Source organism: Galeopterus variegatus, unplaced genomic scaffold (assembly GCF_000696425.1).
Source record: "Galeopterus variegatus unplaced genomic scaffold, G_variegatus-3.0.2 Scaffold2030, whole genome shotgun sequence".
Taxonomy (NCBI): Eukaryota; Metazoa; Chordata; class Mammalia; order Dermoptera; family Cynocephalidae; genus Galeopterus; species Galeopterus variegatus.
Window position 1 is genome coordinate 359976 of NW_007728141.1, and position 27485 is coordinate 387460.

A 27485-nucleotide genomic window follows, 5' to 3' on the forward strand; every position below is an offset into this window, starting at 1 on the left:
GCAGGCAGTTGACTTGTGAATGCTCTGGTTGTCTTAATTTGATGTTTTGAAAGCTCGTGATGTTTCTGTTTAAGTGGAGGGGATGGAATTGGTTAAAAGAGTGAGTTCTGAAGCCAGGATAGTTAGATTTGAACCCTATCTCTGTCGTTTTAGCTGCATTGCCCAGGGCAAATCACTAACCCACTTTGGGTTTCATCATCTGTAAAATAAGGATAATCATAACATTTACCCTTAGGAGCACCTGGGCTTGTAGTGGGGCTTACATGAGCTTAGGCGTTTAAAATATTTAGAATGATGCTTGGCATAAATTTGTGTTCAATAAACATTAGCTGTCATTATGTTTGTGGTGGTGGTAATTGTTGATACCTCTCTGGCTAGCTCAAGGGACAGTTCAACGTAGCAGGCGTGACAATCCAGAATGGAACTATATAGCCTTTCATTTTTCCTAATTTAAATAGAAACATTTCTTTAAGAAAATAACTATGCTGGATGCCTTTTTTTTCAAAAAAGGAAATAACACACCAACAAGTCTGGAAATTACAGTGCTTGAAAGGAAAGTGCTAAAGCATTGTTAGAGTCCCACTGCGCATGGACGGAGAGGGACGAGTGAGTGCTCCAACAAAGTCACTTGCAAATCAGAGCTGTCATAGCAAATAAAGTGTTAAACACAGCTAGTAAGAAGAGAAATAGCAATGGGACAGAAAAAATTCCTTTCTTTTCACTTGACCCTCAGAAGTGATAAAAAAAATGATGGTTTCATAATGAAACAGAATCAAGAGCCAGTAAATGTAATATGGATTTCCTGAGTGCAAACTAGAAATACAAGTAATTATAAATAATGTCTCTCTCCCTCCACATATATATTAACAAAGTATCATATTTAACTAGTTAGAAATTCTTCAAGCTGAAATTAGATCCTGACCAAACTGCTTCTTTAAGATTTCGTGGGCTCTTTAAGAATTAGTGAATTGAAGCATATGTTGCTAATTAGTTGGTCAAAGAGGGTCAGTGACCTGGGAAAGACTCTCAATAGAAAGGAGGAGGGAAAGGAACTTATGGGCCAAATGACAAAGGCACTACTGGCTTTTAGTCGAGAAATCTGGTTTACAATCTTGGAATGAAAGAGAGATCTTCACAAATGCGTTCGAGCAATGGAGTCACTACTATATATTCTCAGACATTGATTCTGTGGACTAGAATTTTAGTTCCATGAACTTTGATTCAACATGAGGAATAATATTTCATTATGAAGCCCTTTAAAGTGGGTAACTATATGATCAACTAAAATATATATGTTAGATATAAATGTGTTTCACTCTGGTACTTGGAGATAAAATAAATACGAAAAGTTAAGTCAAGGGCCGGCCCCGTGGCACACTCGGGAGAGTGCGGCGCTTGGGAGCCCAGCGGCGCTCCCGCCGCTGGTTCGGATCCTATATAGGAATGGCCAGTGCGCTCACTGGCTGAGGGAGGTGCGGGCGACACCAAGCCAAGGGTTGTGATCCCCTTACCGGTCACAAAAAAAAAAAAAAAGTTAAGTCAAAATTATCTTCTCTTTGTGTAGTTCAGCAATAAGTGCAGGCTCGTTTGAAATAGGAACATACCTATCATTATTAACAAACGGGACAATCAATGGGAAGAGAAAGGATGGGGCATTTGGTGGGCTGAGTTCTATGTAAGTGCAAAGTGGCAGAATAGGATTTACAGTTTTCCTTCCACCAGTCACAAGTGCAGGAAACGAGCTAGTTTAATATGGCAAAACTGACTAAATTTGCATGCAATAGAAGGAGCTGATGAAGGAAGATTATAAAAGTGGCCCACTGCATTCCAAATCTGTAATAGAGACAGGTACAGGTATTGTGTCAGAAAATGTGTTCCACTGCATTGTAAACAGAAGAGTCTTTAATTTAAAAATCACACAATGGCATGAAAATAGATTCCACAAATCCAATGGATTATTTTAATGTTAATGAGATTTAAATGAATGAGTTCGATCATATACACATGAAAACACACGACTTAATATGTAACATGATTGAAGAACACCATTAATAATGTCAAATAATCTTAATCTAATGAATGATTGTCAGATATGCCCTATTTGAGAAAAAGAGTCCAGGTTGAATGTGTTTACTTACGAGTCCACGTGGTTCTCAAATGACAGGAGAATTGGAAAAGGTGAAGTCTTAAATGCACACTCCGCGATTGCTTCTATCACTTCCTAAAAGTGAGAACACATGTATATGCAGCATTTCAGAATTTTTAATGTGTTTGCTTTTTCTGTGGGGTCACACCCATTAATATGGCTGTTTCTTTCATTCATAGAATTGTATCAAATGGCTTGAAATGGCTAGAAGGGGTTGTGAGTTCTGCCGGGTTATAAAATTTATGACTCTGCCCCTCAAGATAAAAGGAAAGAAGACTGGATTTTGATGGATGGAAGATGCAACTGTGAAGGAGAACGATTCTTCTATTTGTTAATTATATCTACTCTTTTTGTAATGAAAAAAATTTAATCACATTGTAAACATTTTCATCCATAAATTCACTTTCTGAACAAAACCACTGTTGGCATTTGCTTACATTTACTTCTATTCTGTTTTTCATGTATTTATGTAACTTAGTTTTTATTATAGTATATACTTGTTGGGAAAATAGAATAGTTCGGTCAGGGTCCTCGCCTTGGGTCCAGTTGGGTATGGTCCAGCATCTTTGTAAGCAAATTGTGTGTGTGTGTGTGTGTGTAGTTAGTGCACATGTGCTCCAATTTATCTTTTTAGTTTTGTTGCTATTCCTGTGTTCTTCTTTAGAGAGAGAGAGAGAGAGAGAGAGAGAGAGAGAGAGAGAGAGAGAGAGATTGAGAGAGAAAGAGAGAGGAGTTTGGTGAAGCAGGTGGGTGGGCATCTATCTGCCTTGGGTGTTCATCTGGTGCAGCCATGCTTTCCAACCTATGGCTTCTAAGGACCTTTTGGCCAGTTACCTAGCTCACAGACCTGTGTGAAGGGGTCTGGGGACCCAGCCTGGCATGTGAAGCGTTTGTGACCCAATCTGTGAATGGGCTTGAGGGGTCTGGGAGCTCCAGACCCAGCCAGCCCTAGCTCAACAATAGGCCCATTTGGCAGGATTATGGGAGGTAAAAGAGTCTGACAACTGGCGTGGTTGTGTAGCTAGACAATTGGCATCACAAACAGTATTAACAGCTAGACAATTGGTGCTGTGAGTAGGATTCCAACATAGGCCTTAGCCTAGCCAGACAAATTGGCGTAGTCAGCAGGATTATGCCACAATACTCAATTTGCATTTTTAAAACATTATTATTGATATATAACTTTAAAGAGATATAATTCATTTAAAGTGTATAATTCAATGATTTTTGTTATATTCACAGATTGTGCAATCATCATCTCAATCTAACTTAAGACTTTTTATTTTTTGGCAGTGGGCTGGTATGGGGAAACACATTAAATTGACATTTTTATCACCCGTAAAAGAAACCATGTACTCACCAGTGGTCACTACCCCTTCCTGCACCCCTACCTCACATACCTAGCTCTAGGCAACTATTAATTTACTTTATGTCTCCATAGATTTGCCTTTTCCAAACATTTCATATACATGGAAGCATATAATTTGTGGGCTTTTGTGTCTGTCACCTTTTACTTAACATGCTTTCAAAGTTCACCCATATTATAACATGTATCAGTACTTCATTCCTTAATCTATATTTTTTAAAAAATCTGTATGTCATAATCTTCAATATGTGTATAAAATTCTAGAAAGTAGAAGAATCATAATCAGTTTAACCATTCCCCAACTGTTGGACAGGTATATTTTAAGAGTTGTCACTCAGTAATTTTATAAAGAACATCTTCAATTTTTCCTGATATTTTGAATGATTTTCCAGGAATGGATTCTCAGAAGGCGAATTATTGAATTAAAGAATATGGATACTTTTATAGTGTTATATGTATCTTCACTTACCTTTCATTTTAGATTACCTAGAGTAATGCATGAAAGATCAGATTTCAATGCATATATTCACCATCCTTGGGCATTATTTTTTTCAAAATATTTTTCTTATTTAACTGGTATTAAAATGCAATCCTATTTATTGTTTAATTATATTACTGTCAATACTACTGAGGTTTCACATTCCCATACATTTCCTTTTTAGTTGCATTTGTTCTTTCCATATTCTCCTTTCAAGTAGGAATTTCTACTCCTATTCTTTATGCTTGAGGCTTTTTTTTCTTTCTCTATAAAATACATAGCTTTTTTTATATCCATGCCATTAAGCTATTTCCTTTGCCCCAGAGAAGAAATAAGGCTTTTTAATTCTGTACTACATTTGCATATATCCTCTAAAAAGGATTTGCCTGCATAGAGTAAGAAACATTATTGTTTCCTGTAAGTTAATTCACAGATTTCCTTTCACACATAATCAGTTTAAGTTTTTTATTATTATTTTAATTTATCAATATACAATATAGTTGATTTTCTTGTCCCTTTACCAATTCCTCCTTTTCCTCCATCCCCTTTTCCCCTCCCTCCCCATCAACATCATACCTGTTCACTTGGCTTAACAAGTTCAAGGAATTGTTGTGATTATTGGGTCTGCTTCCCCCCACGCCCCCCTTTGTTTGTATATTTACTTATTTTTATTAGTTCCCACAAATAAGTGAAAACGTGTTATTTCTCTTTTTGTGCACTATTACTATTTCTTTGAAGTTAATTCACAGATTGCTTTTCATACATAATCCATTTAATTTTTAGGATAGCTGAGTCCATAAAAAATACACTATAAAAAGCAAGCAACACCAAGATTTTAATTTCTATATTTTATATATTTGAGTATAGGCTTTAGATTTAAACAGACTTATGTTTGAAATGTACTTCTTAGATTTTATAAGCTGTGTGACCTTGGGAAAAATCACCTAATGCCTCTGAGCATTGGGCTGGCTGATCTGTAAAGTGGGGGTGATAAACCTCATTCCACAGATCTGTTGTGAAGATGCAGCGAGAAGAGCAAAGGAGTCAGTTTGCGTCAAGCACACGTACTCTAATCAACTAAGGTTACTTGTCTTGCTTGGGCCTCTACCCCCAATCACTCCAAATCCTCTCACTTAGACTCTTATTGACATAAACAAGAGCTATCATTAAATGAGCACTTATTATGTTCTAGACACATATCTCATGCTACAAACATTCCATAAGGAAAACATTATCCACGATTTTACAGATTATAAAATTGAGGCTCAGAGATATGAACTAAGTCACAGAGAAGAGAATCCAAGATTAAACCCCAGGAAGGTTTGCCTGACTCTAGAGCTTAGGCTCCTAACCATTGTGGTGATTCCCATGTACCTAATAATCTTAGCCAGCTAAGAGCAATGCCCTCAAAGGTACTGCGAATAAATATCATCGAGAAATCTGGTGGTAAGTGTGAAAAAATAGAAGAAAAGGGTTAGATTTTGTTTATTTCACAAATTTGGCCCTACTATATCAGCTAAATGCCAAACACAGTAGAGACATCCTTGCCTCCTCTCTTTCTCTCACACCTTTCAATTCAGCTATTTTGTCCAAAATAGATCCAGAGTACAACCACATGTCAGCACCTCCACTGCCATCATCTGATCCAAAAACCATTGTGATTACTGCTGTGGCAGATTTTATCTTTGTTTTCACATATCCACCACCCCTTCCTAGAAGAGGACTATATGTCCACACCCTGTTGACCATAGGTTTGGCCATGTGTTTTGTTTTGGCCAATGACATGTGTGTGAACATGATGTATGCTCCAGCTGAGCAGAGTCTTCAAGACTCATTATGTGGTTTTACCATTTCTCTTTCCCTCTGCCATGAGCTCAGGGATATCACAGGGGCTATTCTTTCTATAAGGATTTCAAACAATGTCAATTAGAGCAATAGCCAAAATCTAACCCAAGTGAGAAATAAACCTTAGTGGTTGTAGGTCACTGCAATGCTGGGGTTTCTTGTTATAGCAGCAAAACCTAGCAGAAGCTGACTGATAGAGGCTTTTACCTGCTTTCCTGGTTTCTATTGCTTGCTCTGTATATTCTATACCATATCCAGAATGATCGCTCCTAATCATGATTAGATAGTTTCACTCCTTTGTTGTAAACTTCTCCATGCCCTCTCATTTCACGCAGAGTGAAATCCAAGGTCACTGTCATAATCTACACAACCTAACTTGATCTGGCATCTGCTACCTCTTTAAATTCATCTCCTTTTCCTCTCCCCCTCATGTACGCTGATACCATCGAACTTGTTGCTTTTCCTTGAATGTACCAAGTATGCTTTCATCTCATTTTCTTTGTAACTTGTTCCTTCAGCCAGGAATACTCTTATCTGCAAGAGGTCTGTGTTCAAATGTAACATTACTAGAGGCCTCCCCCCACCACCCTGTTGAAAACAGGATAACTCTAGCTCTCTCTTTTCCTTCTCCACTGATTTATATTGCTTTAAAGGGCATGTCTTCATGTAGCATATCTATGTATTTATTTTAGTCTATCTTTCCCCAATGTAAACATCCTACAATGTAAGATCCTATAATGTAAGCATTTTGAGGGTATGGACTTTGTTTTGTTCACTGCTCTTCTAAGGCCCATTCTATGTGCTCACTAAATATTTTCAAATAAATTAATGAACTCCTAAAATGCTACATAGAAGAAAACATAATTCATTTAGTTGTGCTCTATTTATTCTTCTATTGATTAGTCCAGAGGTCAGCACACTTTTTCATAAAGTTTCAATGACAACTATTCAACTCTGTCTTTGTAACCTGTGATGATTAATCATATGTGTCAACTTGACTGGGCCATGGGATGCCCAGATATTTGGTTAAACATTATTATGGGTGTCTTTGTGAGGGTTTTTCTGGATAACATTTATGTTTGAGTTGGTAAACTGAGTTAAGCAGATTACCCTCCCCCATGTGAGCCTCATCCAATCCACTGGAGGCCTGAATAGGACAGAAAGACTGAGTAAAGGATAATTTGCCATCTCTTCCTGTCTTTGCAGTGGAATGCTGGTCTTCTCTTGCCTTTGAAATTGAGCTTGGACTGGAGCTTATACCATCAGCTCTCCTGGTTTTCAGGCCTTCAGAAAGGGACTGGAATTAAACCATCAGGTCTTCTGGGTCTCCAGCTTGCCAGCTGCAGATCTTGGGATTTCTCAGCCTCCATAACCATGTGAGCCAATTTCTCATAATAAATCTCTCTCTCTCTTTCTCTCTCTCTCTCTGTATGTCTCTGTAAGTACATATACATAAGATAATCTCTATTTCTCTCCATATATCTATATTTATTTATACATCTCCTATTCATTCTGTTTCCTTGGAGAACTCGTACAAACACATTGCCCAAAAGCAGCCACAGATAACATGTAAACAAGGGTGTGTGGTCGTGTTCCAACAAAACTTAATTCATAAAAATAGGTGGCAGGCTGAATGTGGCCTGCAGAAAGTTTGCTGACCCCTACACTAGTCTGATCATTGGCTTAAGCAAAACTTAAAACTTGACTATAACCAAAGATAGACATAATTTTGTATTGCAGAAGTTTGAATGTTGATTTCATACTCAATAGCCAGGTTAACTTTAACACCTTCATGGCTAAAATTTCTAATCAAGGTTGAGTCTTACATAAAAAAAAAAAAAAGAGTCCTTCAAATGTACATGGAATAAAAGTGTAATTAGTCTTTGCTCACTTTTCTGATGATGGTTGTCCTCCTTGTCTGGCTGAGAAAGCTCCAGCTGCCTTTAATAATGAAGTTTGATTATAGACTCACCTCATGGCATTTGGGCCAATGAGAGTCAGGCTTGAAAGTGAGTGAGACTCCTGCCCCCCTCCCTTAGAAAGTGCATGTCTGGCTCCAGCCCACGGGTCTGTCTCTCTTTATGTTTGGCCAATGAAATGTGAGTGCTCCTGTGGGCCTGCTATCACACTTGTAAGGGGTTTGTGTCCCTCCATCTCCCCAGCTCCCTGGGTCTGCTTCTCTCTCTCCACAGTGGGGATGCTGGTGTGGTCTGAGCTACAGCTGGGCCACTGGCATTCCTAGACCTTCCTGTATTGTTTCTCTTACTTCTCCCCTTTTTTCTGTCTCTGGCATTGTGCGTTTCCAATCTTGTACCCTTGACTTAGGACCCATGTGTGTGATGGCGCCTCCAAGCACACCTGACACCCTTCTCAGCTGCCACTGGGCTCCCAACCAAGGCCTGGGCTGTGTTTAATTTACTACACACTCTGGCCTCTGGCACCTTCCTAGAGGTGAAGTGGATGCCATGGGTTGAGCATGGAGGGTACCCAGTCTCTACCAGGGCAGCCTTATGAATGACTTAATTCAACCCCCCACCCTCACTCTGGCTTAATTAGAGCTTCTTGCCTATGTAATATCACAACCATTGTACTTATAAAAAGAAAGCTAAAGTTTGGGTTTTTTTTGTATTTCAGTTATAGTATCAGTAGAGTACTCTATAATATATAGAGTATTCACTGCATTTTTCTAAGCAATGTCTGTGTATTTAGGAGGGTTATCGAACACTTACAACAACCCCTGGAGGTAAGCACTATTATCACCTCCATTTTGCTGATAAGAAAGAGGCTTGGACTGGCAAGGAAGCTTCTCCAAGGTCGTGCAGCCAGTAGATGGGTGAGCTGGTATCGATACTCTGGCAGACAGCTCCAGAGCGGCATCTTCACTTCTAGATTCTCCTTTCTCCCTTTCCACCCATATTCTCTCCTCTTTCTGTTATTCTCTCTCCATCTCTATCATAACTTTAGCCACCAGCTTAGCCACCCTTTAAACCTTTAAACCAAAGAAAACATTTACTGAATTTCATGTAATCATTTCGGTTGGGAGCAACTGAAAATTCCAGAAGTTCCATCGGAGGACTTTTGTTCTTTTGTGCCTTTGAAAGATTTTGTATGGTGTGACTGATCATTCACGATGAGAAAACTAGTTATAGATTTTAAGTTTTATTCTTTCATATATTCTGTAATCAGTGGACATTGGATGTGAAAGTACCTTAGTGCTCACTTGCTCTTTATCAAGCCAAAACCATTTTTCAGAGACTTCTAACACTGGCTTCAATAATCTATAAACCATATGGTTCAATTACTAACCTCCAGTGGGAAAAACCACCCTTGAAATCCTCTATCCTTGACAGACAACAGCAGGTGTATTTGGATATCCGTTTTATATGTGCATTTGTGAAGCAGTAAAACTGCATCCTAAATTATTATTATTTCTCTCAGGGAATGAAGTCTTATTTCCAGAAATGCTCGATTTAACAGCATACTCAAATTAAGTACATTTTCATCAGATATTTTATGACATGGCCCAGTTTTACATCTTCTACAAAGGCTGGTTAAAAGGCCAGGCTGAGGGGAGAAAAATGACCAGCTAGAGGATGGAGTGGGTGGAGTGGGGGTGTCCAATATGGGTACAAAGGAGATTGAATGGGAGAAGAGAGAATGACAACCAAGTGGCAAAAGGCTAAGGCAATGAGGCATAGAAACAGAAGAGCAGATATATGGGGCAAATTGTAAATAAGGCCAGACTGCAAAATAAAAAGCCCACTGTAAAGAGTCTGAATTACAGCATGTCCCCTTTCCCAGAAAATAACCTTTTCTTCTGGCCCATACAATACATAAGTGGCAAATGCCAATAGAAGCCCTTGCTTTTTGGGACACAGAAAGCTTACAGGATCACATATACTGAAAGCAGATAAACTGTGGGACATAAAAACGATGAACTCTGCAATCAGTTTATTTTGCTGCTGCAACATGCACTGTAGCTATAAAATATAGTTTCATTACACTGTGAAGGTCAGGCCTACATGCGTGGCCAGCCAAAACAGGCAAATATTGGGAGAATCTTTTCAACACCTGCCCATATGTTATACATGGAATTTCACATGCAAAAATGGAGAGACAAAATTCACTTATCTGGTGAACAGAGGCAAGAGAGACTAAAAATGAAGGCTACGCTATATTTTGTCTGCTTGTTTTTGGATGGGAAGATTTACTCAAGAAACATTTATTGAACACCTACTGTATGCCAGCTTATGTTCAAAGTGCTTGGAACAGATCATGGAACAAAACGAAGACCACTGTCTTTGTGGAACTCACACACTAGTGGGAGACACAATCAACAGGGAACATAGTAGTTAAACAAATTAAGCAGAGTGTTAGAAAGTGATAAGAGCCATGTGGAAAATAAATAAATAAATAAAAAAAGCAGGGGGTAGGAGGGTTGTATCAGTGGGGAGTGGGAGTGCTGGTTGGTTATAACATTAGAGAGTCCCAGCTGGCCTCCCTGAGAAGGTGACATTTGAGAAAGGCTTCAAGGAGGGAAGAGGAGAGTCATGGGGACATTCCAGGCAGAGAGAGCAGCCTGTGCAAAGGCCCTGAGGTGGGACCTGCTTGGTCAAGGAACAGCAGAAGGTTAGTGTAGTTGGAGCTGAGTGAGTGAAGGGAAAAGTGGTCAGAAATGAGGTAATGGGGTGGGGGGTAAATCATGTAAGGCCTTGGCCTCCATTTTCCTTCTTACCCTTTCTTACACAGTCACCTTACACACTGGGTTCTGGAAGAGCAGGCTGCATGCTGATAATCACACGGAGAAGGGCTGGGACTGGGGTGAAGTGGGAGAGGTGTCTAAGTGCAAAATGATGACAGACACTGTCAGGTGCCAACTCTGAACTTACACGATCCTGAGAGACCTCCTTAAATTTTGCATCCTATGTGCCTTAGTGGCCTTGCCCTAGTCTCAGTTCCAGTGCTGAGAATCCCTGCTATTGTCTATTTGTCCCACAAACAGGTTGGCATTCATTTCTACTCCCCATACCCCTCCCTGCCCACTCCCACCCACCCACATCTCTGCCAGAACTATCTATCCAGCGAACGCATACTAGCAGGAGGCATAGCTGGATGAACCAGCCACTTGGGAGATAAATTTGTTCCTCTGTTTAGCCATCCTGGTCACCTCCCACCCCAGCTCCAGCAAGCAGAAAGAGGAAGCAGTATGCTGGGCTGGATTTAGTCGTTAAGCTGCTAAACCTACCAGTGAGTGTGGGGATGTGGCTGAGAAGCTGTGCTTCTGGAGCCAGGAAGATATGCCCCATCAGTCCGAGACTCTGGGATTAACAATGGGATTGGAGAAGCCCGTGGGAGGTGGAGCACACAAGGACAGTCACTTGGAGCTGATGCAATGGCTGAGGCAAAAAGCAAATGCTCTATGTATAAATGTACCTTACAATGTGCTTCATGTTGATTCTCCCCAAAAGGAACTCAAAGAACCTGGAGGATTATAAATTTATATGAAAATATAATTGCTCCCACAAGGACTCAGGGGGGTAGACTGAGGGTGGTGGGCAGGGGGCTGGAGAGGGTCCTTCTGGCAGTGGTCAGTCCCTCAGCCCCATCAGGATGCGCTGTCTGCCTTTTGGGGATCATCTCCATCCATCAACAGACTGATGAGCCCAAACTGCACTGGCCCCACACCAGGGTCATCTGTCCTCTCTTTTTCTTAAAGAAACCAACGAGTTTAGGCTAGTCTCTTAGAGAGTTGACAAAGTACTACACTATAGCAGGGGACTATGGAAAGGAAGGAAAAACCCATTAATTTTTCATTTAAGAAAACCCAAAGACCTTAAGAATATTCAGTTTCAGCAGTAGATACAGCTTTTACAGATTTTGATCAGAATTAATGTCAATCGTGCATTAAACTTTGCTGTAAAATTTAGTGAAGAGTGCTACTTTTCTCTAGTTATTGTATTGGAGCCTACATTTAAGAAATCATAAAAAATCAAATTCCCCAGACATACCTAGTGAACATATTTTAAGGTGCTAATGATATTACTTCTGGACACATTTTTATTCTTGTCAAATATAGAACCTTTGATCAGAAAAATCCATTTGTCTAAACTGAAACTTGTCTGTCACTTGAAAATCCTGCTTTTCTTTTGCTGCTTTCAAGTAAAAGCTGTGTATTTTCTCACATCCTAAGGGCTCCAGGGATAAAAGCTTGGTTTTGGGATCTTTTTTGTTCCTAAAGCTACTTCTGAAACATTACTTTTCAATCTTAAAAAAAAAAAAAAAATAATCCCAGTTCCCCTAAGGCAGCCAAACCACATTTTACCCCTTCTCAGTCTGCCATCACTGGGCTCCCCCCTCATTCAGTAAAGACATGACAAGTAGCTCACTGTCTCCTTAATCCAAAGCTTTGTCACCAATCTTGATGACATCCTGATTAACCTCTTGGTGATGTTAATATCGAATTCATCCAATATTCTGACCTCTCAGTAGTCTGACTTCCCACTTTCAATGGCCTTGTCCTCACTCCCCTTAGCTACCCATATATTTGGGCTCTGTTTCCTTGGCTGTTTAGAGCAACAGTTAGTGGCCCAGAGTCAGTTCTGTCTGACACCCAGATATCCTAAGTAATGGGGCTCATGCCTCTGGCCCTTCTCTTCTGATTCCTGTCCAAAGGGGTGAGAAGCCTGAGTCAGCCAAGAGAAGTCTGCTCATCCCCATCCAGTCACTCTCCAGGTATCTAAGACCCCATATTTCCCCACCCAAGTGGCCCCAATCCCCTGGGGATGGCTCTTTGCAGGGGATATGGACAGAAGTTGAATATTCGGGTTTGGGTGTCCATGCACATGAATGTGAGGCCCTTTATGGTATAGAACGGAGCCAAGGGTGGAAAGAGAAGGGAGACTTAACGTACCCCCATTCATGGCTAATAAGAATGACTGCTGCATACTTATCAATAACACCTTTATGCAGGTTATGCCTCCTAGATAGGATTTATTAAGGTACCTATCATAGGATTATTTCTGCTTCCTATCAGCCTCCAATGCATAGCAAAACCTTACTTCCTTCAACTATCCCCCAAATCACCTAGCCTAAGTCCAAATCTTGTAAGTCCTCTTTAATACACGTTTACTGAGACACCCAAGTTCCCCATGACGTGTGTTCTCCCTTTTTATATAAGCAAATAAACCTGACTTTGATTACAGGTATATTTTTGGCAGTCTTTGACTGATAGGTATCAATGTGCAAAAAGCTAGCATCACAAAATGGAATTGTATATAATAACTAAACAGTAGTAACAGATATTGTCATCATTATGATAAAGAAAACAAGCTAGAAATATATGCAACAATACTGATGAATCTTCCAAGCAATGTAGTGTGAAAAAAGCAAGACATAAAATAAGGCACACCACAGTATGAATCAATTTATAGCAAGTTAAAATGCTGGTAAAGCTACATTTTTTTAGGGCTGCACATAAACTTGTACTTTGTGCTGTAAAGAAGTACAAAGTAGTTATCACTGTAAGAGTCAGGACTGTGGTCACCTCTGGGGATAGGGAGGTTATTCTGATGGGAATGGGTACATGGGGATGTTTCTAGAGCACCAGTAAGTTTCCGTTTCTTGATTTAGGTGGTACTGACATGAGTGTACACTTTATGTCTATTAGTTAAACTGTACAAATAATTTGTTATGTATTCTTTGTTATGTATCTTATATTTCGCAATAATAAACTGCAAGAATAAGAGCATTAAACAGGGACAAATATATTGATATTTTCTTTCATAAGACAGTTTCCTTAGAGTTTAGTTAGCTTGAATTAATTCATCTCCTGTCAATTATCCATGGATAAGCTGCTAAATTTTAGCCTCTAAAACTGCAAAGATGATTACTAGCTTATGGTCTTAATTGTGACCACTGAGACTTTCTACCTCAGGAGGGTTTATCCAAAAAGGATCAGGTCTCCACAGCTGCCTCTATAAGCAACATTCATTTACTCTACCTTGAAGGATATTTCAGTTGTCATGGTGAATCCGTGGGTGATGACAGGTTCCTCTTCTGCAGTCCGTCCCTTCCAGCAGTCCAGCTCCACACAACGACAACCAGACAGGAGCACTTGGCGATACATCTCAACAGAGGAGTTTCCAGCCAGCTGGCCAGCTGTAAAATACCAACAAAACGAGCCCTGAAACCCCATGAAGCGAGGAAGACAGTGGTGGCTTCTTAGAAAAACTTCTTAACAATGGGAAAGCAAAGAGTTCAGGAGCTGGAATAGTTGTTCTCTGTCTTTCTTCTGCCTCAACATACCAGCAGGTGGTGACACAAACCCAAATGTAATCTTGGCTCCCTGGCATTGGTTTGGGAGAAGAGGATGGAGAGATAATAGAGGGAGGAAGGCATTGTGACAGTAACAATGACACATTTATTAACTGCTCACTATATGCCAATTACAGGTGTTTGGACATCACAAATATTATACATCTGATCATTTAAACAAAAATCTCCCTGGCATAACAATTAAAAAAAAACCCCATTTCAGGTAATGAAAATGGCACAGAGCAGTTCAGTTGCCCAAGTTTCCTAAGTTAGGAAGTAGAAGATCCAGGATTGTAACTTAAAAAACTCAGCCTTTTAATGCTGACTGCCTCCTGATCAGAGTATTGTTGAAAGTCTGTTCTAATATGATACAAGTTGGCCCCTCCGTCATGTTTGTCCAAGGCACAAATGCTTAGAAAAGCTAAACATTCTCTTTTCAAAAGTGCTCTTTTTGTAAGAATAAATTTTTATTGATTATGAATATTCATGAGATTCAAAGCTGATTGTCACCACTCGTGTCCAAGATTTGATGGCCAGATCCATACTGACAGCATACCCATTACCACAAATTGTGATTATACCCTGTGTCCCCCACCCAATTATCCCTGACCTCCCTCCCCATCCCCCTTTCCCCCACTTTGTATTCCTAGGTGTGCCCTCTTCCTCTGCAAGTCCAACATGCCACTGTGGTCTTTCTTGTAAAAATAAATTTAACACAAGTACAAAACTTATTCTCTAATAATTACAAAACGTTATTGAAAGAAATTAAAGAAAGCCTAAATAAATGGAAAGACATCCCATGTTCATGGAGCAGAAGACAATATTGTTAAGATGGAACTACTCCCCAAATTGATCAAAAAATTTGATTCTTATCAAAATCTCATCTGCCTTTTTTTTCCCTAAATTGATAAGCTGATCCAAAACTTCATATGAAAATGTAAGAGACTCTAAATAGCCAAAACGATCTTGAAAAATATGAACAAAGTTGGAGGAATCACACTTTTCAATTTCAAAACTTAATACAAACTTACAGTAATCAAGACAGCAAGATGCTGGTATACAGACATATAGATTAATGGAATAGAATTGAAAATCCAGTAATAAAACCTCAACATATGGTGAATTGAATTTCAACAAGGTTGACAGGAAATTCAATGAAGAAAAAATAGTCTTTCCAATAAATGATGCTGAGACAACTGGATAGCCACATGCAAAATAATGAAATTAGATCCCTATCTCATACCATTTACAAAAAATCAACTCAAAATGAATCAAGCTTGTAAAGGAAAGAGCTAACATGATAAAGCTTTTAGGAGAAAACGGGGGTAAATCTTGTGACCTGAATTAGGCAATGGCTTTGTAGATATGACACCAAAAGCACAAGCAATAAAAGAAAAAATAAATAAACTTCATCAAAATTAAAACTTTTTATAAACAGAACTAATACACCCTAGTGAAGTGATGACAATTGTAATCATCAAGGCACCTGAGAGGTCTGAGGGAAGGAATATACAGGGCATGGAAGCCAAACAACTCCTGTTTCACTTAAGAAGTCAATTGAAGTCACTAATTTCTTGATAAATTATTTTTAAAAGATTAATAATAAATGACTTTTCAGACAAGCCCATTATCCATACACAAATTAAAGTCTTTTGGTTTTTTAATATTACAGACTTTTCTCGATTTATATTCTATACACCTCCATCATTTTTTTTATAGCAAGTTGAAAGATGGCATATTGATGAAAACTGCCAAAATGACTTTGAAATTGACAAGATCTGTCCTGTGGAGACACACAGGACAAAGAAAAAGGGATTAATCCTACTGGCTTAATTTTATTTTTATATGCATGTCACAACACCCAACTATCTGCATAACGCAAGGATGACGTTCTTGAGTTCTACAGAGCCTTAGAAAATGCACTGAAAGGCTGATTAAGTAGGTTTGTGTAATCACTTTTCTTTACTGGAAAAATGGGGCATTTTTAATACACAAATGTATTTGCAAAAACAAAAATGCTGACAAATCAATGTAGAAAGTCCCTGATGCTGGATAATTAATTTGCCATTTATAATTGCCTCAAAGTTTATTGTTATGACAAAGATTTATAAAGATCTTTGCTGCATAAAGGGCAAGGGGACAGTGGGAGTGAAGGGAAAAAATAGAAGCATTTACAAATTATTCCTAAACTTAAGGGAGGCCTACCTTAGCTAAAGGAAGTAAGCAATTTAAATAATTATCAGGTTTACTCATTAAAAAGGCTTAAGTGAAACAAGTCAAGCACAGAAAGAGAAATACCACGTTTTCTCACTTATTTGTGGGAGTTATAAATAAATATATAAATATACAAACAAATGGTTGGGGGGGAGGCTGGGAAGAAGACACAACAATCACAATTCCTTGAACTTATTAAGACAAGTGAACAGATATGGTTGGTGGGTGGGAGGGGGGTGGGGGGAAAACAGGAATCGGTAAAGGGACATGAAAATCAACTACAATGTATATTGATAAATTAAAATAAAAAATAAATAGGTTAAAATAAAAAAATACATTTTAAAAAATAAATGAAAATAATAAAATAAAAAAAACACAAGTGAATAGATATGATGTTGATGGGGGAGGGGGAGAGGGAGGTGGGAGAGAGGAATTGGTAGAGGGACACAAAAATCAACTATACTGTATATTGATAAATTAAAATTTTTTTAAAAAATGCTTGTTCCCACAAAAAACTGTACTGGGTTTAAAGAATAGAGCCGATTTTTGTGTGCATTGTCTAGGGAATTGTTCAAGTGTATTACTGACTATAACCAACATCATTATATATTGTGCAATTTCTGAGTCCATTTCATTAATACTTTGTTGAGTGTTGCTAACTTTGATAGAGACATTGCCATAAACTTATAAGCTAGATGAGCTTTAATGGTGTAGAGAAGTAGATACAAACCTAACCCATACCAAGAGTGTTCTGTCATAAAACATTCAGAGTTTCTACAAACATTTTTTGGATTCTCTTGCAAAATTATCTTGTCATTTAAAGAACAATTAGAAGGAATTTGGTGTACTTTCTGTTGGTCAGCTAATGTTTTGAAAGGGATGGTAAGGCATGTGGTTGGTTTTGTGAGAAGCAAAGGACTAAAGAATGAGGGAGAGACAGAGAGGGAGAAAGAGAGAAAGAGAGAAGGTAGTTATTGCCCAACACCTAAGACTCACAGAATCCCTCCAAGGTAAATCTGTTGCTCATTCTTAAAATGAATCACTTTTATTAGAAATGGAAGTCTCCCAAAGAAAGCATATTTTGAGAAAACCCATATTTATTCATAATTGTCCTATTCCTTAGAATGCATATTAGTTTCTCTGTATGTTTTACTTCATTTATGGAGTTTTTTTCCAAACAAGTGCTTTAGTATTTTCTATTATTCTCTTCCTTTCTGCCTAAAGGCTAAAGCTGTTTATTTTTCTTCTCTAAAATTCTTAACTCCCCATTATTACATTTCATCCATTGTATTTCCATTTGATTACATCCAGTAAATATAGCTTCTGGGGCAGGGGATTGCTGGGGGTTGGGATTAGTGATATGTCATGAGTCATTCAACCCTTGGTATTTCTGAAACTAGTACTTGACATCATCTCTGCCTGGCTATGAACAGCCTCTGGAATACATTCCAAGCCCATGATTGAACTTGGGAGCTGAATCTCCTTCTCAGATTAATTTATAATACTGCCTCAAGTCATAGCTCTGTGACTTCTCACTTCACTGCATTCTTTTTGGGTGGCTGGTTACATTCACTGGAGCTTTGTCTCAGATTACCCAAGGCATGCAGGGATACAAGAGAGCAGAAAATCGAAGACAGCTATCCTTCTATTAACACAGCCTTCTGAAGAATTTCTCATCTTGCAAAGGCTGATGATTAATTGCCTGCTTTTATGTTTATCATTGGTTATTATCTTCCCTTCAACCTCCAGGGTAAGAGGGTTCCAGAATGTGATGCACTTGCTAACTCAGTAGTCTTCTTTAATAAATATCTCAATTAATGGAGATGGGGCTATTTGTCCTTGCTTTTAATGCTGTGGCATTTAGGGTATACAGTCCCACAGCTATACCTGAGGAAACTCCCAAAGACAGAGAATGTGTTGTTCATCTTGACTGTCTCTAGAAGCATCAGTTTGATCTGATCTTCCTCTTCCGTAGTATCTACCTAGTGCCCCAGTGAGACCATGAAGCTCTCTTAAGTATAGATCCAATTGCCATGAGATGGCTTAGGTGAGAAAGTGTCTGTGGAAGAGCCCAAAGTCATTACCACTCTTGGGAAAACAACTTTAAGCATCTGCCTTACTAATTACAGGTGCTTCACCATCAGCGTCCAAACATATTCACAAATGCTTTCTCTGTGAGAGGCAAAATACTGGTTACAGGAGATACAAAAATGACAGAAGACGTGTTTCTTACCCTTACTGTCTAGGTAGCTGGCAAGTATAAGTAAGGGAGAAGGTTCTTATGTAGCAGGGAGATTAAACTCTCACCCCAGTCTTACACTTCTCCTCTCCTTTTCTTTCTCTTTTTTTTTTATTTCCCCTTGCCAGTAGAAATAATATTTTATTTAGGTTCCTATGTGCTTCAGGGTCTCCTCTTCAGCCCTGGGGTGAATCTTGATTCTTTTCAGCTAGACGTGGTAGTTCCATGGCCCATGCTAGTGATTAATGTTGGCTTTGCTGTGTGGTGTAGCTCTGGGCTATATATAATAGGGCACAAAAAATCTACCAGGTTGGGGTTGGGGGTTGTCAGGGAACCTCTAGGAACATTTTCCTCACTCATAGAAAGGGCCGCAAGACAAGGACTTTCCCCATGCCATATGTGGATTTTAGTTCACAGGGAGGTGATACTCAGGGTATAGTCATCTTGAAACCATAAGGGGGCCAAAAAGACAGAAAGCACCCGGGTCTCCAGGGACATGAATGAATTCCTGATTTACCCAACCCTCAACTACCCTGCTTCTGGATCTCTTGCTGTGTTAAGTCATAAATTCCATAATCTTTAAGCCATTCAGTATTCTATTCTTTACAGCCACAGGTACCCTGGCTGTTTTAATTTATCTTCATTTTACAAATGAAGAAACCAAGGCTCAGAGAGGCAAGTATGTCATTTACTTAAAGGCAAATTTAAACTAAGCTTGTTTATTTCCTAAGCTTGTCTTCTTTCCATTCCACTACTCAACTTTTTAAGGTCTGTGTGTGCTTTAAATAAAAAATAAATGATAAAAGGTAGCATATAGTAAGGGCTAAATGAGTAAGAGAGAGAGGAAAGGAGGGGGTTGTAGTGGGTGACAGACAAGCAGACAAGCCTTGAATCATTTTTAGAACCTTTCTGCAGAGTAGGAACATATACATGAGAAGAGGTGTTGAATAATTACTGGATACATTCAATCAGATAATTTAATTAATCAGATTCTTGGGGATAACTAAACCCTCAAATCTTATGATTTTTTTCTAAGCTGAGTAAGGATGTGAATTATCCAGAGATATGCCACTTTGCCTTGTCTGTGTATATAGAGCCATTATCTCCCAAATGGTTTGGAGTATGGGAAGATTTATAAAGAGCTACCAAAGTATAGGATCAAATGATTACATACTGTTTTGTCCTAGAAGGATTTTTTTACTTGAGTCATAAGGATAGATTCTTCAAGAAAAAATAATAATTTAAAACATCATCACTACTGGATATACTGCTGAGACCATCCAAAACCTTAGAAAATGGCCATTGCAATTAAAACTCAACTAATTGTGTGCATTTGTTTCTCTGAAGGACCTGACATATTTTTCCTTCTGGGCATCTAGACATTCAACAAAGGGACAATAATGAGTTGAGGGACAGACATAATAGTAATAATGCATTAATATTTACAGTCCCTTTGAATGCTCAGAATAAAACATTCTAAATACTGGAATTCTCCTTGTTTGGATACAGACTGGAACCTCTCAGGATAGTTCTTAAAATGCTCCAAGAAGATAAGGAGGGTGGTGACAAGGGGGATGTAGGATTGGTTATTACCTTAATGACTGTGAATCTTGGATCCTTTGTTCCTATATTCCAAACACACTCTAGTAGGTGCTAACCTTTGTTCGCACTCTCTATTTCTTAAACTCATTTTAATAGGAAACCTTTCCTTTTCTCACAAAACACCACTTATATGAAATAATGTTTCTACAGATAAAGTTTTCACTTGTTCTGGAAATGGCTGTCAAGTGTACAATCTAACTTACTTTCTAGATGTTCATTTTAAAATTTAATTGGATTCTATTAGATTAGGTATTGGCTGCATTTTTATTTTATAACATTCCTAATTGGTTTTGGAAAGTCTGAATTTTTATATTATAGATGTTTGGGTTTTTCCAAAGGCCTCTGAGAAATAGGAATTCTATATTACTTTTATCTGTAATTAAAACAATGATTCTACTACTAATATGTAAAGTAAAATCAAATTCCAACCCATAAATGAAAAAAGGATTTCAGGCAAGACCTCGAGAGTCTGTTTTAATATTATTATGCATTTTTGGTTGTTTTGGATTGTTGTTGTTGTTGTTTTTCTATTTATATGGAAGGTAATATTGTGATAATGTGGATTTATCTAACACAGACTTTGGTATAATAGTACATAGCTCAGAAAAGAAAGCAAGATAAAAACAAAAAACAACCACTAAACCCCTTAAGATCAGAATAGGATTTAAAATATTTAACATAAATTTAAAAATTGGATATTTGAAAATATGTGTATTCTAATACTACTAGAAATTAAATAATTGGAGAGAGAATTGATCAGAAATCATGTATATGAATAAGGTGGTAGTGATATAAAACCATTATATGGAAATTTGGAGACAGCTATTTGAGTTCTTTCTTCGTTGAAAAATAGTATGAATCCTTCTCTTAGGAGCTGAAAACTCCACCTTCTGAGAACTATCAACCATTAATATGCTAACACCCTCAAATTGAAACCAGCCTGACACAATGGAGCTAAATTCTCTACTGCATCTGTGCTTACCAAGTGATACGAGATGAATGTCCCCTCCAAAGCTCACGTGGAAGTTTGATCCCCAATATGGCAGTATTGAAAGGTGGGGCCATTAGGAGGTGATTGGATCACAAAGGTCCCACCGTCATGAGTGGATTAATCTATTAACAGGTTAATAGGCTAATGGGTAACCATGGGTGTGGAGTGATGGCTTTACAAGGAGAGCACATGAAAAAGCTCTTATCACTCTTGATATGTGACACATGCATCACCATGGGACTCTGCAGAGAGCTCCCACCAAGAAGGCCCTCACCAGATGTGCTGCCTGGACCTTGGACTTCCAAGCCTCCAAAACTGTATGTAATACATTTCATTTTCTTACAAATTACCCAGTTTCAGGTATTCTGATATCAGCAAGAGAAAATGGACTAATACACCAAGTTACACAGGGGGAGGGCATATGAGCTACCACAGAAGAAATTAATTTGACTGAAAATCCTTAGTGAAATGCAATTAAAAAAAACTGTAGAGAAAAATTTGAGCTATTTTGGTAGTTTTATTAGTTGTATTAATATTGAACAATTTTCTTAGAACTATTACTATATTGTCAGTAACGCAAGTGAATAATTATGTATAATTTGTTATGTATCAAGATTGCAAAAGGAAGCACAGCTATAGAATCAAGAATTTAAGTTGGAAGATAGTAGTGAAAATATCTATGTGGACTCATGCCTTAAAAAGAAAAAAAAATTATATTTTCTTATTTCATTCACTGAAACTGTCCACAAACAACCTTCTATAGTACAGGGTCCAAATTGCTGTTACTCATACTTTTTTGTTTTTTCCTCCCATCAAAAAGAGCTCATTGAGGAAAAGTTTGATTCCATGTCTTTGAAAGAAAGGAATAAGGTGAAGCTGGAAGGACTTTAAATGTCAGAAAGTAGGGACGTTTTCAAAGATCAATGGGTCACATCAAGAGGACACAGATACCAGCCTAAAAAGGTCATCCACTGACCAAAGTTGAGACAATTTGTGTATCAAAAGCACAAAGCGCAATAATGGCTGTGATTGAATAAACACACATAAAATCTTAAAACCATAAGTCTATAATTACATGCAGAAAGAGAAAAAATAATATATTCCAAAAGAAGGTGAAAAGAATAGATAGTATTTCCAATCAATTTTGTCATTCAACAATTTGGGTATAGTTAACTCATTTATTATATGAAAAATAATATAGAAAGTAATGAATATAAATATGTCAGTTGGAAGGCATTTTGGACCTAAAAGGATTATTGATAAAATTACTCTACATTGTGACTTCCAGGGAGACAAAACCACACACAATATCCAAACTTCAACTGGACATACATTTAAGTATTTTTAAGAGCCCTATGGTCCTAAGTATATAACAAATGCAAGGTTGTATCATGTTATATACTTCTTTGGATCCTATCAAGTCAAAGATCTAGACTCAACTTGATGTTCCACAGACCTCCTTGAACTTGGATGAGAAAAAGATTGCATCTTTAATTTTAACCTCTACACAAAATTTAACATTCTCTTCAGTTATGAATCTAGGTCACGAGTCACAGGAATAGGAGCAGAATCTGTGACTTTGTTATCAGTAGAAATCACAGATAATTTCACATCATATTACAGTTGTTGCAAATATCACAAGATATTGCTTATACTCATTTTAAATGTGTTAATAAAAAAGATATATTACCATAAATTTGCTTTTTAATGTTTGATAAAAATATTTCTATGCAACTTATTTCCTCTTTAATCCTGGGTACTTTATTTTATGAATTTGACATTCTGAGAAGGGTTCATAGGTCTTACCAGATTGTCAAATAGTTTAGTGGCACCAAATAAGAATAAGAACCTTAAAAAGTAAAAAACATCCTTTACAAAGGCTTTTGCACTTGGGAGAGGCAAAATTTTCATAGTAGGCCTAGGGAACTGAATAAGTGGGCTATGAAGACCCTCTCCTCTTGAACTTATGGAACCTGTAGTGGTTTTAAAGCAAGACTGAAAATTCTTTGACACTCTTCATTGAGAGCTGTGGTCTATGTCCCTTCTCTTCGAATCTGGGTAAATTTATGACTGGATAAATAAAGAAGTGACCCTACGAGCTTCAGAAGTTAAGTGCAAAAAGGCATTTAAGCTTTCTCCTTTTTCTCTGGGATGCTTGTTCTTGTAGCCCTGAGCTGCCATGTAAGAAGTCCACCTTACACTCTGGCTGCCATGCTGTGAGGAAGCCCAAGCTATGTGGTGAGGCCTCTTGTAGTCAATTAGGTCAATAGACCTAACTGAGCCCAGCTGCGTGGGCATCCTAGCCTAGGTGCTGGACATGTTGGAGAAGCCTCAGTATGATTTCAGCACCTGCTGTTTGCATCCTCCCCACTCCCCATTCACTTCCCAGCTGAGACCTAAGACACCATGGTGTAGAGACAAGCTATCCTCTCTATTCATTGTCTGAATTTCTGACCCACAAAATATGAATCAAAATAAAATGTTGGCTATTTTATGCCACTGAGTTTTGGAATGATTTGTTATGCAGCAAGAGATGACTAGAATAGGGTTAAGGATGAGCCAAACACAAACATAGTTAGTTTTGTGGCATGAATCTTTCTCAGTGCATGGGTAATGCCAGTTAAAACAAAACAGACAAGTGGCCTGCGAGCCTTGCAACTTTCATGAAGAACATGTAAGTTGCAGTTCAACTGACTGTAAAACTTACACTACAGATGCCCCTGACTTACAGTGGGGTTACATCCTGATAAACCCTCCATAAATTGAAAATATGATTAGTCTAAAATGCAATACAATGAACCCACCAAACATGAGAGCTCAGTCTAGCCTACCTTAAATATGACCAGAACATTTACATTAGCTTACAGTTGAGCAAAAGCATCTAAAACAAAGTCCATTTTGTAATAAAATGTTGAATATCTCAAAATTTGAAGTACGGTTTCTAATGAATGTGTATCACTTTCACAACATTGTGAAGGTGAAAAAATCCTAAATCATCGTCAAGGACTATCTGTATATGATTCTGACTAGATGGTCTCATATTATATGGAATCATTCTGAGATAGTCTGTTCTGGCTGTCTGGAGGCTACATTGCTATCTCTGTTTAAGACATTTCTATTCTCAGCTCTTTTTCATCTAGTGTAGGATACCAGGCCATTGCTGGACTCGATACCAACCCACCATGCTTTTGACCTGGGAGGGAATGGATTTCCTAAAGGAATTCTAAAGAAAGACCTGCTTAGTTGTCAGGTGACTGAACCCTGTGAAATTTTCTTGGACACTCCCATAGCTTATCCAGCACCTGGATCTCCCTTGTTTGTATGTGCATATGACTGCTGGTCTACCCTGACACATACACCACACACCCGTGGACAATGAGCCATGAGCACATCAAAACCACCCAAAGGGGCTGGCCAGTTAACTCAGTTGGTTAGAGTGTAGTGCTGGTAAAATCAAGGTCTGGGGTTCGATTGCTGTACTGGCCAGCCACCACAAAAAAAAAAAAAAAAAAGTAAAAGATAAAACCATCCCCAAGGCCTAGAGAGAACCTACAGCACATGGATACTGAATAAGAACCCAGACTTTAGTTGTGTTGTGTGTGATAAATCTGGCTATCCTATATATGTTTGGATGATGAATTATGTGAAGCAGGAGAGTAATATGGTTTTTAAAATGTTTTTTCTTTACTTTTTTTAAATTAAAACAATTTTTTTTACCAGCAGTAAAAAAATTAAATTTAACAGCCTTTCTACAAAGATTTTTTAATGCTTGTGATTAGAGATCTGCCATATGAAAAGTATTCTGGAAGAAATGTATTTTGATTATAAAAATATTTTTGGCTTATTACAATCTGTATTTATTAAAATTTTAATTCTAAACTATGGTGAGGTAATATATATGTGTATATATATGTATGTGTGTATATATATTTTAATGTTTTTCTATTTAACGATCTACCAAAAACCATGGCAATGCTCAATTTAGGCTCACATTAGGAAACATTATTGTCTTTTCCTACTTTATTATAATATTTACAATGAAGTATAAGTTGTCATGCAGAGGTCAATTTGTTTTTGTCCACAGCCCTGTTCCGCCTTGAACAAAAAGCAATTCACCTTCAGCAGAAATTCTTAAGGGCTTCAGAGCTCTCCTGTAGAGAAACACAGCACAGAGAACTAGGTAGAGTTGTAAATGGGTTGAAGTTCACTGAAGAATCAGTTAAGTGTCACACCTATGACACTGGTGTGAAGATATCAGATATGGAAACATTTTAGAAGACTTGAAAACTTAGGTTGTGAAGAAATGATATTGCTTCCCAGACATACGGACATGACTGCCTATGGGTGGAGACTTTGGGGATGGAACCCAGAGTTCTCAGAGGCACGTCTCGGGAAATAGAAGAAAATATACTCTCATTTGAGAACAAGAGAAAGTATAGGCTAATAAGATGTGGTTAGAGCAGCTAAAGTAACAAAGAACTATGCATGCATACCTGTGAGGTAGGTGTTGTGCGAGGAATTAATGAAATAGTGAGAAAGCGGCTGAGACATGTCTTCATTCAAATCCAGTTTCTCAGGTGAAACGACTCCATTTTCTTCTCCACTCAGGTAACGCATAAATCCATCCACGGATATCTGTCCTGGAGGAAACGGAGAGTTAAGAAGAATGAAAATGTATTCTTTTCGTGGGTTGCTGGTATCATATTGCTTTAGTTTTTATTTTCCCCAGAAAACTCTAGTAGCATCCAAGTAAAAGACAACAGCCACAACTGCATTTTAATATGGACAAACAATAGTCTAGGATTATGCAGTGTCATTACAATTATCTTCAGATGCCACAGATAACAGAAAAAAATGCACTTACCTGATTCCCACTGACTTTTCAGAGGACTGAAATAGCTAAACAACAATCTCCTGTTTTCAAATATAAGAATAGGTAGTAACTTTATGAATGGACACTAAAATGTTATCAGTGCTTATCTCTGGGTCATAGAACTTGGGTAACTTCCCAAATTTTCTATTATAATTATGTTACTTTTATAGTAAAAGATTATGTGCAAGTGGCTTTATTGTTTAAAATAAAGTGAATATGTTTTCAAATAATGATCATTCTCTCTGAAACAGAAAATAAAGAGGGCCACAAATGAATCTTTCCTAGGAATGAAAAATCAAATACTCATAAAAAAGCCTTAAAATTTTTTATTTAGAATATTTTACTTCAAATGGAAGAAATATGACTCACACTTCAGTTTACTCAGATTCCACTTAGAAATTTTTCGTTTGTTGTAACCTTTCTGAGGTGACTAATAGTAAATATTGAGATAATTCTTTTCTTCAACTTTATTGAGGCATAATTGACAAACAAAATTTGTACATATTTAATGAGTACAACTTGATGTTTTGATACAATTACTGAGATAATTCTTTATCTTTATCATAATTGTCTTTATAGATTCACAGAGAGAGCCATCTTAATTATTTTGTTTCACTACCAATTTGTCTTTTCAATCTTAACAACAACAATGATTTATTGAACACCTGCCATATACTAAGTACACAGAAAAATAAAGCATAGTAAAACACAGCCTTTGCCTTTAAAAAGCTTATAATCTAATAGAAAGTAAGACCATTCACCCTTGCAAGGCCAGGCATGAGCGCCTCCAAAGCTGTGTGCATTTACATCTCTGTCCTTCCTGGAGTCAACCATGACACTTTGTGCACAGAAGGTGTTAAATCACCATTTCTTTTAGATGATTATTGTGATTCAAAATAGTAAATTGTTTTGAAACCAGAAGATCACCAAGGACAGCATAATTTTGTGTGATTATTGTTTTCTGATTAGGTCAAATCACATGAAATCACTAATATTTGGTGTTTTTAACCTATATAAATGGCAATTTCATACAACTCAGTCTCTAACTACAGCTGTTCCTTAGAGGACAGGCAGTAAATGTAAGTGTCTTCAAGGACCAGGAAAGGAAAGTGATATGATTGCTGCAAGAATGTGCATACTAGGGGAGTCCTGGGGCAAGTGTATGCTCCTTCTAAAGGCTTGCACATTGCAGCAATAAAATGTGTGACTTAACACAATTGTGCTGGGGTTGACCTGAGGCTGTCAGTTTCTAACTGCTATCTTGCAGAAATAAACATCCTTTGGTCTGATCAGCAATTTTTAAAACTGATTTTAAAAAACAAAAGAAAACGAAAAAAAACCCACATGCCAATAGTGTGGGGATGAGAAGTGAATTTTAACTTTAACTCTAGTTCTAGGCCTTTATTGTTAGTGCCTTC

At 37.8% G+C, this 27485-nt stretch overlaps 1 protein-coding gene across 1 annotated transcript in view; it reads right to left on the reverse strand.

Moving 5' to 3' along the window:
- Positions 1–27485, reverse strand: part of PLCB1 (phospholipase C, beta 1 (phosphoinositide-specific)) — a 283385-nt gene that overhangs the window by 174175 nt on the left and 81725 nt on the right. Inside the window, 3 exon segments of the mRNA XM_008580123.1 lie at positions 2139–2221; positions 13835–13992; positions 25688–25834. Coding sequence (XP_008578345.1) covers positions 2139–2221; positions 13835–13992; positions 25688–25834 — 388 coding nt within the window.